Source organism: Chanodichthys erythropterus, chromosome 17, assembly GCF_024489055.1.
Source record: "Chanodichthys erythropterus isolate Z2021 chromosome 17, ASM2448905v1, whole genome shotgun sequence".
NCBI classification, from domain to species: Eukaryota; Metazoa; Chordata; class Actinopteri; order Cypriniformes; family Xenocyprididae; genus Chanodichthys; species Chanodichthys erythropterus.
Window position 1 is genome coordinate 24,454,635 of NC_090237.1, and position 16,508 is coordinate 24,471,142.

The 16,508-nt window shown below is 36.1% G+C and overlaps 1 protein-coding gene across 5 annotated transcripts; it reads left to right on the forward strand.

Moving 5' to 3' along the window:
* The first annotated feature begins 2,827 nt into the window (after positions 1-2,827).
* Positions 2,828-15,288, forward strand: spartb (spartin b). 5 transcript variants are annotated; one of them, XR_010892143.1, is made up of 9 exons: positions 2,828-2,965; positions 3,446-4,233; positions 7,535-7,801; positions 10,219-10,363; positions 11,044-11,238; positions 11,374-11,532; positions 12,127-12,217; positions 12,384-12,647; positions 13,760-13,864. XR_010892143.1 is itself a non-coding variant. In XM_067364983.1 (8 exons), the coding sequence occupies exons 2-8, from the start codon at positions 3,448-3,450 to the stop codon at positions 13,959-13,961; spliced, it is 1,845 nt and encodes a 614-aa protein (XP_067221084.1). In that variant the 5' UTR covers positions 2,828-2,965; positions 3,446-3,447; the 3' UTR covers positions 13,962-15,288. The 5 variants fall into 5 exon arrangements, 4 of the variants coding, with proteins under 4 accessions (XP_067221084.1, XP_067221085.1, XP_067221086.1 ...); XM_067364983.1 differs by lacking the exon at positions 12,384-12,647 and having other exon boundaries at positions 13,760-15,288; XM_067364984.1 differs by lacking the exon at positions 12,384-12,647 and having other exon boundaries at positions 7,535-7,732; positions 13,760-15,288.
* The last annotated feature ends 1,220 nt before the right edge of the window (positions 15,289-16,508 follow it).

Consider the following 16,508-nt stretch of genomic DNA (forward strand, 5'->3'; position numbering starts at 1 on the left):
AGCAACATAATGTGAAGCGGGAGTGGGTGTATAAATTAGGATCACAAATGTTGATCATTATAGCTTTATAAATGTAACATGACTTTAATGCACATCTTTGAAAGCGTGCTTGTTTACTGTCCCTGAATTTGGAACCTTCATGCTGCTGAACTTTAAGGGCACTGTTGTGACAGTATACAAAGATTTATAGTTCAATAACTTTCTCTTTCCTCAGGGGAGTTTGTGTGAATTCCTGTTTAATATATTGTACATGAACTGAAATATAGAGCAGCCATATGCTTTGGTTTAGTTTGACAGTGCTGTGATGTCATGCTTATAGTAATGTCATGCACTTTGAGTCTATTTCAATGCATGTTTTCATATCTCACTCTTCACACGTCTATGTGTACTGTAATTAATTAGCACTTGTGTGTGTGTGTGTGTGTGTGTGTGTGTGTGTGTGTGTGTGTGTGTGTGTGTGTGTGTGTCTGTCTCACGTGTACAAACAAATATGATTTTCCAGCTCGTTCTCATGTAAGTTGTTTTGTCTGTGGGAAGTATTGTATATTTTGCTGTTGAGCTGGTTGGCGGATGCCGTTACTAATGTTCAACACAAGGCCTTTCAAATGTGAAGTAATGCATGAAGCAGATGTGTAGTATGCACCTTGAGAGCTTCATGAGAGTCGCCAACTATCTGTCTGACTGTCTGAAAATCTCAAGCTTTCTATATTTTGCCTCCTCTTTATCTTTGCAAAAACACAGCCAGAGCTTTTCTCATATTGAACTTTACATACCTTCTGCTCCAGGTGTTTTCCAGTGTACTGTACCAACACAAAACTAAACATAGATTGCACGACCTCAAACACCCATCGTTACAGCTGTAGTTTATCATGTAGATACAGCGCCCTCTGTTGATCAGTGGCTATAAATATATTATGATATTAGAGATTTTTTTTTTATCCAATCAGTTGATATTGAATATTTGGTAACACTTTAAAATAAGGTTAATTAGTTAAGCATTAGTTAATGTAACTAACATGATTTAACCATGAACAATACATTTGTTACTGCATTTACTAATCTTCGTTAACTTTAGTTAATGAAAATACAGTTGTTCATTGTTTGTTCATGTTAGTTCACAGTGCATTAACTAATGGTAACAAGATTTTAATAATGTATTAGTAAATGTTGAAATTAACATTAACAAAGATGAATAAATACTGTATAAGTGCAGTTCATTATTAGTTCATAATGTTGTTATTTGTTAACTAATAAACCTTATTGTAAAGTTTTACCGACTATTTAAATATGCATGCTCCAAGCTAACAAAAATATGTTCTAAGAATGTTTTGTTAACGTTCCCATTAAGTAATTAGAACTTTAACTAATATATATATATATATATATATATTTTTATTTTTTTATTTATTTTTTTTTTCTTGGTTATGTGATAAAAATACTTGGTTTACAAGTATTACCAGAACATTCATTTGTGAATGTTCTCTAAACCATCTGAAAACAGTAGTAACGTTTAAATAACATTAGACAAACGTCCAACTAAAATGTTTCTGAAAAACATTCAATGAATGATGTGTAAATAATGTATTTGTGCTAATGTTTTGAGAACATATTCAAATACATAATAACTTGAACAAATGTTCTATAAACATAACTGGAAGAATGTTTGTTAGTAACTTTGAGAGAACCTCGCCAGAACGTTTAGCCAAAGTTCTGAGGACTTTTTTGCTGGGCTAGATTTGGATTAATCATCTAATGCTCACTTAAAGTTAATTTCTGAAATCATTAATAATCTAATAACACCATTAAATGAAAATACCTAGTTAGTAAATCTAAAAATTAATGCTAATTTTTACAGTATAAAGGCTATTATGATGTTGTGATGCCTAAATTCACCACATTTCAAATAATTGATTTTGGTTTATTTAGAAAAAAATGCATAGAATTTGTATATCAGTCATTTATCGGATATCGGCCATAACATAAAAATTATTATTATGAGTCAAAATTTTAATTTCTGTGCATAATGTACCTAACTTCATCCTTAATAGTTTATAAAAAGTCATATTTAAAGTCTTCTACAAAACTGATCTGCCCAATATAATTTTCTATCCGGCAACTAGATGCCTGAATTCAATCATAAACACATAGCAATGTTGTGTGTGAAGAATTATCTTCATACCTAAAACTGTCTGGAATTAATTGCTTTATATAAACATAAATATTTGAGTGCCAAAGCACAATTATACTTTTTTTTTGTGACTGCTCTTAATTAAATGGGGAGGGAAATCTTTTTGAAAACAAATACAAAGAACACAGCCTTTATTTATTAATCCAGTTAATTATAATGGAGAGAAAAAAACATGCTATGAAAATTTATAGGCGTTTCAAAGGCTGCAGGAAATTCCTCACTGTACAAATTAAAACCTCATTACAATAACTTCATCTGCCAACAATATGAGAATTAAAACGTCACCTGCTGATTTAAAGGCAGATTGAGAAAATTGACATTATTGTCTTTTATAAAGAGCTGCCTGTCTTCAAAAAATACCTATTACCGTTTACTCATATTCATCATTTGTTATACATTTTGAGCTTAAATGCTGGTAAAAACAAACAAACAAACAAACAAACAAAAAAAAAAAAACGCAAAACAAAACAAACAAACGCAAAACAAACAAACAAAAAAAAAAAACGCTCGCCTCGACTAATAAAACTACCCTACATCTGTCGCGCAAACTCCTCTAACCAATCAGAAACCTCAGAGCGCATCAAGTGACTGAACGCGGAAGCACATGTGTAGTGGACGCGCTGCTGGATCATCTTCTTTATTCGATCACGTAATAGACACGCACAAGTTCGGCAGCAGCTCAGCTGTCAGAGAGCTGAAGCTGTTCAGTCAACAAACCCGGAATAACGCGAAACACACATTAAACTCCATATTTCACTTCATTTGTCGCATCTCCTGGTGAGTTACCAAGTGGAAATGTTTGGTTAAATGATTTGAATGTAACAGAGGTAGAGGCGGAGGGCTATATGTGGGCTCAACGAAATGGTGTTAGCAAGTAACACTCTTGTTATGTTGGATTCTGTGGCTTTAATACTTAAGTTACTCGTGTTTCAAGATTCACTCGACAAACTACCAGTTGGGCCTCTTCTTTAAGTTTGAATGTCACTTCGCAATGTTAAGCAGGTGTTTTGTAAATCCTCATATGACACGGTCATGGTCAGTGTAAGCTGGTTCAGGGCTAATAAGCTGGGAAAGATGTGACAGGAAAAGATTATTTGACTTAATTTCTATGAATACGCATAATAATTGAATTTAACGTATGTTGACAAATTCTTCCTTCAGAAAAGTGTTATAGTGGTTACATGGTATAGTCATTATTATTAAAACACATGGAGTTGACAACATTCCTGACTTTCAGTTTCATTCTGATCCTTTCAGTTATGGAGCAAGCAAAGCAAGAGGCATTTGATCAAGCCAGGCTGCAAGTGATCAAAGATGGCTACGGAAAGGCATTTGAGTGCATCAATAAAGGCCTGACCGAGGACGAGGCGGGCCATGGCGCAGAGGCACTAAAACTGTACCGGCAAGGACGGCAGCATCTCCTCAGGGCTCTTAGTGTGCCTTCGCAGGGCGTAGAGTGCGTGGGTCCCTCCTGGGAAACGGCTAGGCAGATGCAGCACAAGATGCAGGAGACCCTCAACAACATCACCACCCGTCTAGCCATGCTGGAAACCCTCCCAGATCCCAACGGAGTCTCGGATAGCAGTGCAGCCCCTCAGAGACTCTACCCTGAAGTCCCAAAGGTCAAGCCGGAGAGGCCGACTCCACCACAGATGCTCCCTTCCAACGTCGGGGTTGCAGGGGCTTCAGGTGGGTCAGTTCCGGTCTCCCCAACAATGCAGCCCAATATAATAAGCGACCAGCCTCCTGCATACACCCCTCAGGCTGCTGACGGGCACCTGACAATTTCCTACGGCACCGATTCTGGCGAGCTCTCTCTGGTAGGCGACGAGTTCTACAGCCATACGTCTAATTCTACACCGTCTCTTCAGAGTTTGGGGGAGGATGGGGAGGAACTCTTTTTCCTTCCTCAAGGAGTGCAGATCTTCTTCGTTACCCCTGATGGGCAAGTGAGCGCACCCTCTTACCCAGGGTACCTACGCATTGTAAAGTTCACCAATGAGTGCTCAGAGAGGGTTCCAAACAGGCCACCTGCCTTCCTACAGGTAAGAAATCACAAGTTCTGTTATTAAAGTCCCCCTGTAGTCAATTATTTTATCCCATAAAACTCATCTTTGATCACCAAAATTCAGTTGAAAAAAAATTCTTCATGCTTTAAAATAGCTCGAATGTAACTCTACAACCATGCCTCATTTAATATACATGGATCAATGAATATGCAAATTAGCCCCACCTCCACTCAGTCATGACAACTTGGAGAGTCTAGTGCTGCTATAGTGACAAACAATTTGTTGTTTGTGTTGTGGATATTTAATAAAAAAGCTTGCTTCGCTTCGTATATTCAGTTTAACAGCTGTGTAACTGAACTGCTTATATATTTTCTGACGCTTAAATTGTGTTTTAAATTATGAATTGGTAAAATGCCTTTGCAAAACGGCATTTCTTTGGACTGCTCTCACTGAATCACCTAAAGCGATTTCTCAGTAAAACAGACATTTTTGAGGGAACAAGCAGCCGATTTCCTCTGTGAACATGCGCCAAATGGATGTTTGACAATTTCGTTGCTTTTTGGAGTTTTCAGATTTAAAAAAACATTCAGATGAAATCTGCAGGCGCCCGTGCCTTCTCCGTACATTAAATAAATGCACATCCTTGAATGAGCACGGATTTCCAGCGTGTTTACTTGAACTTATCAGGTAGGCTAATATCTATGGTTTGATCCATTCCAGAGGCGGCCAAAATCAGAATTTATAATGGACTGAAATTCACTGAATAGTGCTGCGAGGACATACTGACTGACATGCACATGAATCACGGTCACACACACAGAGAAATATTGTTTTAGCTATGTTTTATAGTATTAAAGTATTTCGAAGGACAAAAACATGAACTTTATTGGCTTTACTTCAAGTCAGCTGTCACTTTGGCACGAGCCCCTATGCGCTCATACACTTAGCACAGCCCTTGCGATGGTTCTGTCATTAATATGAATTAATATAATTAGCCTTTTGCTTGACTGTTATCAAACAGCTAATAATGTGTTGCACATGGTTTGTCTTAAAGCATATTAAAAACACTTCATAGACATATAAACAACATTAAAAACTTGATTTTCACCACATTCGTCATTCGTCTGAGAGAGAATCTCACAAAGAAATGTTGAGGTTATGTTTTCAAAATCTAATTTCTTATTTTTGTCTTTTCATTTTGTGGGTTAAATGTGACCCTGACACATTTTGGGCAAGTTTCATAATATTCTACCAAAAACTGTTGCTTGTTGTGTGCTTTTTTCATCCATAGAGACGTGCAAATTTATTAAATTCCATGAATTTGGACATAATGGTCTATGGAGGCTTGTTTCAAGTCATGGTGTACTGTAACCTACTTTCACAACCTTTTATCTGGCTCCCTTCACTTTTCCCTTTCACTTTTTCAGTGAGGTTGACCTCATCCGTTGTTTCTTAATGGTGTCATGTGAGTGTATGCTCACTGCAAATATCCAATAAGCTTTCACTGAGTGACTTCATCATGGGAAAACCCCAGTTATCAGGTGGACCGGTGTTACAGAATGAGCTTTATGACCTGATGGTATTTTCTTGAATGGTTCATCTTTATGAGAGACAATATAAACAACCTGGTTTAGCACAATACATTTTACACTTTAAAGGCCACTCTTCTGTTGTTTTGTGATAACATTTGATAATATTGGTATTATCTGCCAATTGTAAAAAGACAATAATAAAATGATAATCACAATATGAGATGATATTTTACACTTGAACACCACCCTGCTGTTGTTTGTGATAACGAATGATAATATGCCTAATGTAAACTCACAATTCGCAACGTGAGCTAATTGCATGGAAAATTCATATTGTGTGGAAATCAAAATATTGAGTAATAATATGTAACCCTTGCATGACTTTTGGAGCCTATCATGGCCCAAAGACTCTTATGTCCTAAAGTAAACTGTATCATCTCTCCACATGGACATTGAGGCCATAGATTAGCCGTGTCATCAAGCTGAATAAAGAACCTCCAGTTGCTGCGGTTTAGGCTTTGACTGTAATCCAATTTAATGCTAGCAGTCATGAGGACGAGATGAATGAATCTAACTACAGAGCTGTCTACTGTCTCAACTTGGAGGAAATCCAGACCTGACCCTCAGATTTTGATCCTCCCTAGAAATGCAAGGGTCAATTTCCATTTATAACCTTTCACTAGAAGTGAATCCTTTACATATCTGCAGAAAAGAGACTGTCAGCAGGCTGCATCTTTTATGATTTATTCAAATGTTGAATGAGAAACAAATTAGAATCCGAAGCTTTATAATGTTTGAATTTTTTTTTTTTTTTTTTTTTTTAATTGCAACATCAGGTCACTACAGGTCTCACAAACCAAGACAGGCCTTTAAAGAGATAGTTCACCCAAAAATGAAAATTATCCTATGATTTACTCACCCTCAAGCCATGCTAGATGTATATGACTATCTTCTTTCAGAGGAACACTATGGCTTAGCTATCCCTATAAAAGCACTACTATCAAATCAGAAATGTGATTCCCATGCTTTTGATAAAGCATTTACCATTTATTTTATCATAAGATTATTTTTTTTTTATTATTGTTTGATCTGTAAAGTAAGGCCTTTAAGATCACTATTTTAAGGCAATATTGATATTAAGTAAATGAATAGATTAAAATAAGACATTTGGTTTGTATATTTTTTATATACATTAATTACACAATAAGAATTTTAAGAATTATACACTAAGATTTTTATTATTTGATCTGTAAAATAAGGCCTTTAAAAATCACTATTTTAAGGTAATATTAAAATTTGAAGGAATATAGAAATAATCAGAAATGTGATGGATGGATGGATAGATTATAGGTGTGTGCATTCAAAATTTGTGTTCCAAATTATTATGCAAGTGACATATCAGTAGGATTTCAGTGTAATAAATATTCAGAGTTTAGTTTTCAGAGAAAGAGTTTTATTTCTCCATATCCATATTTTTGATAACTCGTATCAATCTCAGACAGGTTTGTTAAATAGTTTGCCAGGTCTGCTTACCTGTAGGTAACTAGAAAACCTACTTAAAGAGGTGGTTCTACATTATTAAGCACTTACTTGAATTATTCAGTAAGAGATTTTATTATTTGATCTGTAAAGTTGTCTAGTATAAATCATACTTTAGAGGTGGGACTATATGTTTAAGTGGAGTAATAGTAATAAGTATTTCCCAATAAGTAGGACATATGTTCCTGAGTCAACATATTCATGCTTATTAACTTTTTAACTGTCCTACTTGAGTAAATCACACTTATCGTCATTTCTAATTTCAGGTCTGTGACTGGCTTTACCCCTTGATGGCCTCTGACTCCCCAGTCCTGCTGTGCAACACCGGGGTCTACATGTTCCCTGACATGATGGCTCCCACCCCGGGCTCGTATGTTGGGGTGGTCCTTTCTTCCGAGCTTCCCCAGAAGGAACGTGAACTCTTCCAGAATGTTCTTTCTCAATTGACTGACCTGCGTGTCCAGGTGAGCTGTCCCTGTGTCCCCTCAGGTCCCACCTCAGAAACACAGGGGTCAGCTGTGGCTTCAGAGCAGGTGTGGTGGCTCAACCTCATCTCAAACTTTGTGTTTGTCACTGACACAATCTGTGCTGCTTTGAATATTAATTTCAGTATCTCACTTGTTGCTGAACCTATTTGGTATTTTTTGAGTTTTTCTTTTTTTTTTCTTCTTCACAACAGACTAAAATCAAGAATTTTACACTGTGGTAAAATTTTTATGTATTTTATTTGCAAAATGTTTACACATTTTAAATGCATGAACTATGTGCATGTGTTTGGAATGGCCTTTACATTTTTTTTTTTTTTGTGCATGCTACTTGTATGCATTTGGCACATATCAAAGCACCTGTCTGCCTTATTAACCCTTTACTATCTTTACAGATTTCAGGTGTATTTGAGAGTTTAAAAGATTTATTTAAGGTACTAAAGCATTGCAGTACCACTGAATGACAAGTGCATTTGGGTTGTGTATATTTATATTACACATAGCAACACAGCAGGGTATCACATTGGAGTGCTTGACTTAAAGGGTTAGTTCACCCAAAATTAAAATTCTTGTCATTAATTACTCACCCTCATGTCTCTGCAAACGGATAAGACCTTTGTTCATCTTCAGAACACAAATTAAGATTTTTTAATGAAATCTTTTTGACAGCAACGTCATAACCAATTTCAAAGCCCAGAAAGGTAGTAGAGGCATCATTGAAAACAAACAAAAATAACAACTTTATTCAACAATTTCTTCTCTTCCTCGTCAGTCTTGATGTTGTAAACACAGTGCAGCACTTCCGGGTTCTACGTCAGAATGCCGGCTCTTTATTGGCCAACTCCTGCATCAGCATCACGAGAAGAAATTGTTGAATAATGTCATTATTTTTGTTTTGTTTTTTTGCACACAAAAAGTATTCTTGTTGTTTCATAACATTAAAGTTGAACCACTGTAGTCACATGGACTATTTTAACGATGACTTAACTACCTTTCTGGGCCTTGAAAGTGGTTGCTGTTGCTGTCTATAGGGTTTTTTTGGGTGAACTAACCCTTTAAAAGTGCACTAAATAAAAAGTTTTGCAACCAACATACCTTTGTCATATATGTAGGGCTGGGCGATATATCGAATGCTTTTGTCACACGCATTTCGTCAGCAAAGCCGGTTCCCTGATTACCGCTAAATCGCCATCACCTGCTTTCAAATGGAGCGCCATTTAATAGACAGAGCCGTAGTTCACTGATAAGCCACGCAATATCGCGTTCATTATCGAAGGCGATTCATCTGCGATATGAACGTGATATTGCGTAGCTTATCAGTGAACTACGGCTCTGTCTATTAAATGCCGCTCCATTTGAAAGCAGGTGATGGCGATTTAGCGGTAATCAGGGAACCGGCTTTGCTGACGAAATGCATGTGACAAAAGCATTCGATATATCGCCCAGCCCTACATATATGTTTAAAATGTACCCTTACATGAGAGGAAGACTCCACATTAACGACAGCACTACTTTGCCAATAAACAAAAATGTTTGTTTGTTGATAGATAGATAGATAGATAGATAGATAGATAGATAGATAGATAGATAGATAGATAGATAGATAGATAGATAGATAGATAGATAGATAGATAGATAGATAGATAGATAGATAGATAGATAGATAGATAGATAGATTGATTTAGTTTGATGTGCTGAATGAAACTGCTGTATCTATTATCATTTAATGCACTTGACAGTTCATGTGGTCCTTACAATGCTTCTATGCTTTCTGCTGCTTGCACTGCCTGTAGTGCAGATATTCAAGACCGTTTTTACACCTTTGGCTTTGGGTATGATGTTCATTATTCATGAAATAGTGAGCGGGCTTGGCTTTCGCTTTTGAGCTGGCACACTCCCCTGCGGTTCCATGGATTGAGAGCATACAGGAGAAGGAGAATTAATTAGCTGTAATGCTCTTAGCAAACCAAGAACACCATTGTTTCCCTTCTTACCACAGGATAGTCGTCAACCAAAGCACAGCCAAGTGTAACAGTAGCTCACCCGCACCATTATTCTTTGTTTTGTTTTTTTAAATTCAGTTGCATAATCTTATTCTTGTGCTTATGTGACTCAGAAAAAAACATGTTTTTAGAAATCAGCTGCTGGTGAGTTTGGAACCAAGTGCCGCTGTTCCCTGTAAAGGAGGGGGCGACAACAAACACCCTCATTGTTGTGGAAATAACAGGTTGTTGTAGCAGACCATGCTGACTCACTGGCTCAAGTGTTTAGAGACAACAAAGGATTTTTTTGGCAAACGGGGAAAAATCTGGAAGCATTTCCTCCTTGTGTCATTCACAATACTAGCTTATGTCCATATACTCATCCTACAAGTCACCATTTGCTTTTAGTGATTGCTTGAGCCTGCTTCTGCACTCTTAATGATGATCTGTTTTAACTGTTGCCCGCTATCCTGTGTCTCTAAGGAATCAGATGGCGCAACCGATACTATTAACCTGGGTCAGAAGGTGCCGATGGGGCCTCCTGCAGCTGAAGCAGCACCCCCTGGTGGTGAGGAGGACAAGGTACTTCCTGAATGGAGCGAGAAGGTGGCTCAGGGGATCCTGACTGGTAAGCCGAGGGGGTCTGATCACCCTAAATAAGGCTTGAATTAAAATAATGAATGAAATGAAAGGTTTTCAACATACACTATTAAAAGTTTGGGGTCATTAAAGAAATATCTTATGCTCACCAATCCTGTGTTTTATTTTGATCTAAAATACAGTGAAATATTATTAGGATTTATAATGTTTCTCTTTTAATATATTAGGTAGTTAAATATAAGTCATTTATTCCTGTGATTGCAAAGCTGTATTTTCAGCATCATTACACCTTCAGTGTCACATGATCCTTCAGAAATCATGTCTTAAATAAAACATTAGAACTTTGTCATAACTTATGTTTTCACCAGATGCCAAATAGATGCATGTAAGCAGAAGTTAGGCTTGCCAAAGGTGGATTTTTTAGGATCAATATTAGACAATACATTGAGAAAACCTAGATACTGTCATTTGTTTATCACTTTATTGTGTATTTAGAAATCATAAATCTAGTGTTTTAAGCATTTAGGATAGTTGGTTAATTGTCCAACTATTTGGGTTGTGTTAGAAGAACCTCAACAGTTGTTGCCACCAAAACTACTTAAGTCCTTTAAAAAAAGAAAAGTCAGATAAGAGACCGGAAACACTTCATAAATGTACAGTATTTAAACATGCAGCGTAGTCGGTTTACTTCTTGAAATGTATGGACAGGGGCTTCATGGCTGAGCTGGGGTTTGGTGAAGGGGGCGGAGTACACAGGGAAAGCAATACATAAAGGTGCATCCAAACTACGAGAACACATCACTCCAGAGGACAAACCAGCCCAAGTCAGCCCGACGGTAACCAAAAGCCTCCATGTGGCCAAACAGGCCACAGGAGGAGCCGTAAAAGTCAGCCAGTTTCTTGGTAAGAAAGTCTTTATCAACTTGCTATTACTGTCTTTGTAAATTCCTCATTTAGTTGATAAAAGTCAATAAAGATGAGGTTCACTTCATTTACTGTGGATGATTTGAGCCAAAAACATGTACTGTACTGTTTCAGTGGATGGACTGTGCACTGTCGCTGGACATGTTGGCCGAGAGCTGGCACCTCATGTGAAGAAACACGGAGGAAAGCTAATCCCAGAGTCTCTGAAGAAAGACAGGGATGGACGCTCTAATATTGACGGTGCCATGGTGGTTGCAGCAAGTGGAGTTCAAGGTGAAGCGAATCGTTCAACCCAAAAATAATGCTCTTCTTTGCTGTTTTTGGTCACGTATACTTACTTGCTGTTTATTTATGTTCTGTCAGACTCTTTCCTGCCAAAGCAGCTTTAAAGAAACTACAATTACATTATTGTCTCTTAGGTGTTATTGATCAGACAGTTAAAGGAATAGTTCACCCAAAAATGAAAATTATCCCATTATTTATGCACCCTCAAGCCATCCTAGGTGTATCTTCTTTCAGATGAACAGAATCAGAGATATATTTAAAAAATATCCTGGCTCTTCCAAGCTTTATAATGACAGTGACCAGGGGGTGCGATTTTGAAGCCAAAAAAGTCCATCCATCCATCCATCCATCCATCCATCCATCCATCCATCCATCCATCCATCCATCCACTCCATCCCTCCATCCATCCATCCCTCCATCCATCCATCCATCCATCCATCCATCCATCCATCCAATCATCTATCGTAAAAGTACTCCACACGGCTCTAGAGGGTTAATAAAGGCTTTCTGAAGCAAACCAATGGGTTTTTGTAAGAAAAAATATCCATATTTAAAAATCTGTAATCTATAATCTTTTGGCAGGATTTGCAACAATGTGGACGGGGTTGGAGGTTGCGGCAAAGAACATTGCAAAGAGTGTTGCTGCAGAGACTGTTACCACGGTAAAACATAAGTAAGTAACTCTGCAAGCATTTCAGATCATTCCATCTGCTTTTAAGTTGATCGTACCAATGTTTTAACTTTCTGCATTCGCAGTTTCTCACCAGTAACTTTGATCAGAAAAATAAAACTGCACTCACACTAGTTTCTTGAACTTTCTTCCATGTATTTGTTTACAGATTTAGGGGTCTGGAGAACAATTCAGACACCCCAAATGAAAACAAGTAGAAACATTTTTCCCTGCACCCCATAAAATGGCCTTAATTTAATGGTCAGGAGCATGGCTGAAGCTTATGTATGTTTCTGAATCAGTCAGCACTTGCACGCAATGCTAATGATTTATTGGAGATAATGATTACATCACGTCCGTTGGCATCCTGCGTTGCTTTGTGCACTGATCCACAGCTCAGTGATGGAATGAATATCTGTTTCTAACAGCCAAAGTAATTAATCTCATTGTCTTTATTGCTTTATTTTTCTTAACTTTTGAACCTGAGTATGACTTTCATGATGATGTTGCATCAACAGAAGGTTTTATCAGGTTTTATCGGATGGCAAACATAATCATCTTACAAACATGATCACAATTTGACCAAGATGTACAGTATATACTGCACACTATTGTTTAAAAGTTTATGGTCAGTAAGTTTTTTTTTTATTTATTTATATTTATTTATAAAATTACCATAAAGACATTTATAATGGCACCACATTTTTTTCAGATTTTTTTTTTTTTTTTTTTTTTTTTTTTTTACGATTAATTTAATAATCCTGAAAAATAAGTATCACAGTATCCACAAAAATATTAACTGTCAACATTGATAATAATAATAATAATAAATATTTCTTGAGCACCAAATTATTGAAGGATCATGTGATACTGAAGATTGGCGTAATAGCTGCTGAACATTCAGCTTTGCTGGAATAAATTCCATTTTAAAATGTGTTAATATAGTAAAAATTGCAATAATATTTCACAATATTACTGTATTTATTTTTATTCACATAAACACAGCTTTGGTGAGCATACAGAAAGAAAACCTTTTTAAAAAACATAAAATCTTACTGACCTCAAACTTGTGAATGTGTAAATCCTCTTATACTGTACTCTTTACAATAATAAAGATCTTAAAATTTAAAGCTTAAATCCTTTCAATAATTATCCAGTATTTAAAAGTGGGAAATAATGGTGGTCGCTTATATAAGATCTTTTTTTTTTTTCAATCTATATATATATATATATATATATATAATTTTTTTTCTTTTTTTTTTTTTAAGTCCTTCCCTTTCTAACTGTGCTTAAAAGTATTGACCATTTGCATTTCAACTTTTGCACATTGCAACATAATAAACTTTTTTTTTAAATCTCATCTGTAGGATTAATTTTACATTTTAAAACCAATTTTTCAGTAGAGAAATGACTGAATCCCTGCATGTATGTTTAACTAATTTGCTCTGCTTTGAGTAACCTCCATTTCCTAAAACTTATTTTTTCAATCACCTCTTTCATCACCCCGTCCTCTCTTTTACTCAATCTGGGTTATCTATAATCAAGGTATGGGGCGGAAGCGGGCCAGGCCACAGACCATGCTGTCAACTCAGCCATCAATGTGGGCGTCACCGCTTTCAATATCGACAACCTGGGGATCAAGGCAATGGTCAAGAAGACTGGCAAAGAGACTGCCCATGCCATTCTAGCAGACTATAAAGTCCAAGAGCCGGACGGTCAAGTTAAGAAACATAAAGACCAAAAGTAGAGTTTGAGATTCAAACCTATCGTTTCAGGTGTCCATTTTTAAGAGCAAACCAAAGGTCTTGTTTTAAAAAAAAGGCTGAAGAAGAAGTGAATGGATCCTTGTCCGATGAATGCGATTGTTGTTATTTGTTTATGTGACTGACACTGAATTCCGAAGACCTCATTACAGTAAATACAGTTAATTGTGCTCTCATGTTTACTATTTCCACTGGTTAAATTGTAAATGGACGTTAAAAATTCCCTTTACGGGTTGACTGACTGCCCTGCCTGCTGGACAAAATTCCTGATCATGCCTTACACTTCACCAGCAATGTAAACATATCACCAATGAACTCACAGATCCATTGTTTAGTTGGATCATATTAAAACGTCAGTAGTTTTGCGTGGTATGTGTCTTCTAAATGGACCCTTAAAACAAAGTGCAAGCCAAAGGTGGTTTTTATTGTTTTCCCATAGAGCCTTAACAAATATTATATTCTTGTATTTAAAAAGAAATCTATATCTAAGCTTTAATATATATGCTAAGAATGCTTTGTGGTAGTTGTTTTTTAATCTGCAGACCTGTTTGCTCTTGGTACTTTCAGGGTTTTTTTTTTGTTTTGTTTTAAAATATTAAAAAGCACTTTAACCCATGCTTGGAACAGACATGAACATTTATTGAGGATGATGGGTGCTAGGTATTCTTGTGAATAATAAGTGCAAAAAAAAAAAAAAATAATAATAATTGCACATTGAGTTGGATTAAGATGCCGGATATGAGAAATCGGCTTAATTAAAAGCCAGGGAAATCAGACTTTATGGGAAATGTTTAAAACCTTTAAAGTTTAAAGTATGTATTTTAATACTATTTTAAAGTAAAGAGACTTATATTTAATTTAAACTGTAAATGCCATATAAATGAAGTTCTTACACTGTAGATACTGGGTCACCGTGATTTTGCCAAGTAAGACATGTTCCTGGATCAATGTATTTTGTTGATCCTGGAACAACATTCCTGTCTGAAAATTTAGCCTTAACCCTATCTACCCCTAAACCCATAACTTATCCCTAAAATCAGAGGGGAAAGATAAGCGAATAACACTGATGTAGAAGCACCTAACCCTGGTTGCAAGCCTAAACTTGACATAAATGGTAAACTTGTCCCACAAATCTGATTGGTTGATTGGAATGTTGATCCAGGAACATGTCATACTTGGTGAAATCACATTCACCATAGATACTGACCACTCATAAAACTTCTCTATGCAGTTGTTGTTGTTTTTTTTTTTTTTTTATTAATTAAAACAATGGCTGCACTTTTTTATTTTAAAAAAACTTGACTTTTACCATCTCACTGTAAAGCATTAACAAACATGTTAATTCTATGTGTATGTCTTTACAAAATATGTCTCATTTCAATGTACTGACAATATAAACAGTTTAAAGTTCAACCACAAGTCTAGGTTTGCTCAGTGACAGAATCTAATAGCCTATCTGACATAATAAATTAAACATTTAAAACATATTGTTTTGTGTACTTTAATTTAAACTGTCTGATGTGTTAAAATTTGTTGTATTGGAACAATTGCTTTGAATTCATTGATAAATAAGACCCAACCAAGACACTAGTGGCCGGTTTCACAGACCAGGCTTAAGCCTAGTCCCAGACTAAAATACATGTTTGAGCTGTTTTAACTGAAAGCAACTTGCACTGATATATCTTAAAATATGCCAGTGTCATTGTTTTGTTTCAAGATGCACATCAGTAATGTTTTTTTGTTTTGTTTTCTAAGGTACATTTTAAAAGCTACTCAAATGTCCTAATTGAACTAAGGCCTAATGCTGGTTTAATCTAAGCCCTGTCTGTGAAACCAAGCCTAGATGATGGCAAACTATAGCTTGATCAAAGCGCCCAGAATCAGCAACATTAAAGTTCTTTTTATTGCATATTAAATGAACAAAATATTGTTTTCTCTATCACGTATAAATATTTTTCTCCATACATGATCGTTTATCCAGTGCAAACTTTTATTGCTGCTTTTTTTTTTTTTCAGATTAATTGAAAGTGTATGCTGCCATCTAGTGTCAGACTATGTAATTACACAAGCTCACTGGAAGAAAATTTGCAACTGTATAAACTTTTCTTACTTCTTACTCTCAGGGGCTCAGTGAATTCAAGCGTGGTACCGTGATAGGTTGCCACATGTAGTGATGGGCAAATGAAGCCTCATGAAGCACTGAGGCTTTTCCCTCACTACTGTTTCGGGAAAAGATTCAAAGCTTCGAGAGTGTCGCAAACAGCACCACATGTGTGTTGAATTTATCCCAATAATAAATGAATGTACCCATTAAACTATGGCATTTAATGCCAGAATGATTATCAATATAATGTAACAGAAGAATAAATGTACACATATGAATTGCATATGGCAAATATTTTATTTTCCTGAAATAATTTGTATTCTTCATGTTACTTGTATAACTGGGTATCTAAACATTGAATTTGTCTGAATGAAAACCTACTCCTAAAGTAAGATCTAGGGGTTCGAGCATTCCGATACGCAAAGTG

Coding starts and splice junctions, on each gene's coding strand:
- spartb (XM_067364983.1), top strand. CDS start 3,448: ATGGAGCAAGCAAAGCAAGAGGCATTTGATCAAGCCAGGCTGCAAGTG. Junction 10,364..11,043: donor GGCTCAGGGGATCCTGACTG/GTAAGCCGAGGG, acceptor ATGTATGGACAG/GGGCTTCATGGCTGAGCTGG. Junction 11,239..11,373: donor AAAAGTCAGCCAGTTTCTTG/GTAAGAAAGTCT, acceptor GTACTGTTTCAG/TGGATGGACTGTGCACTGTC.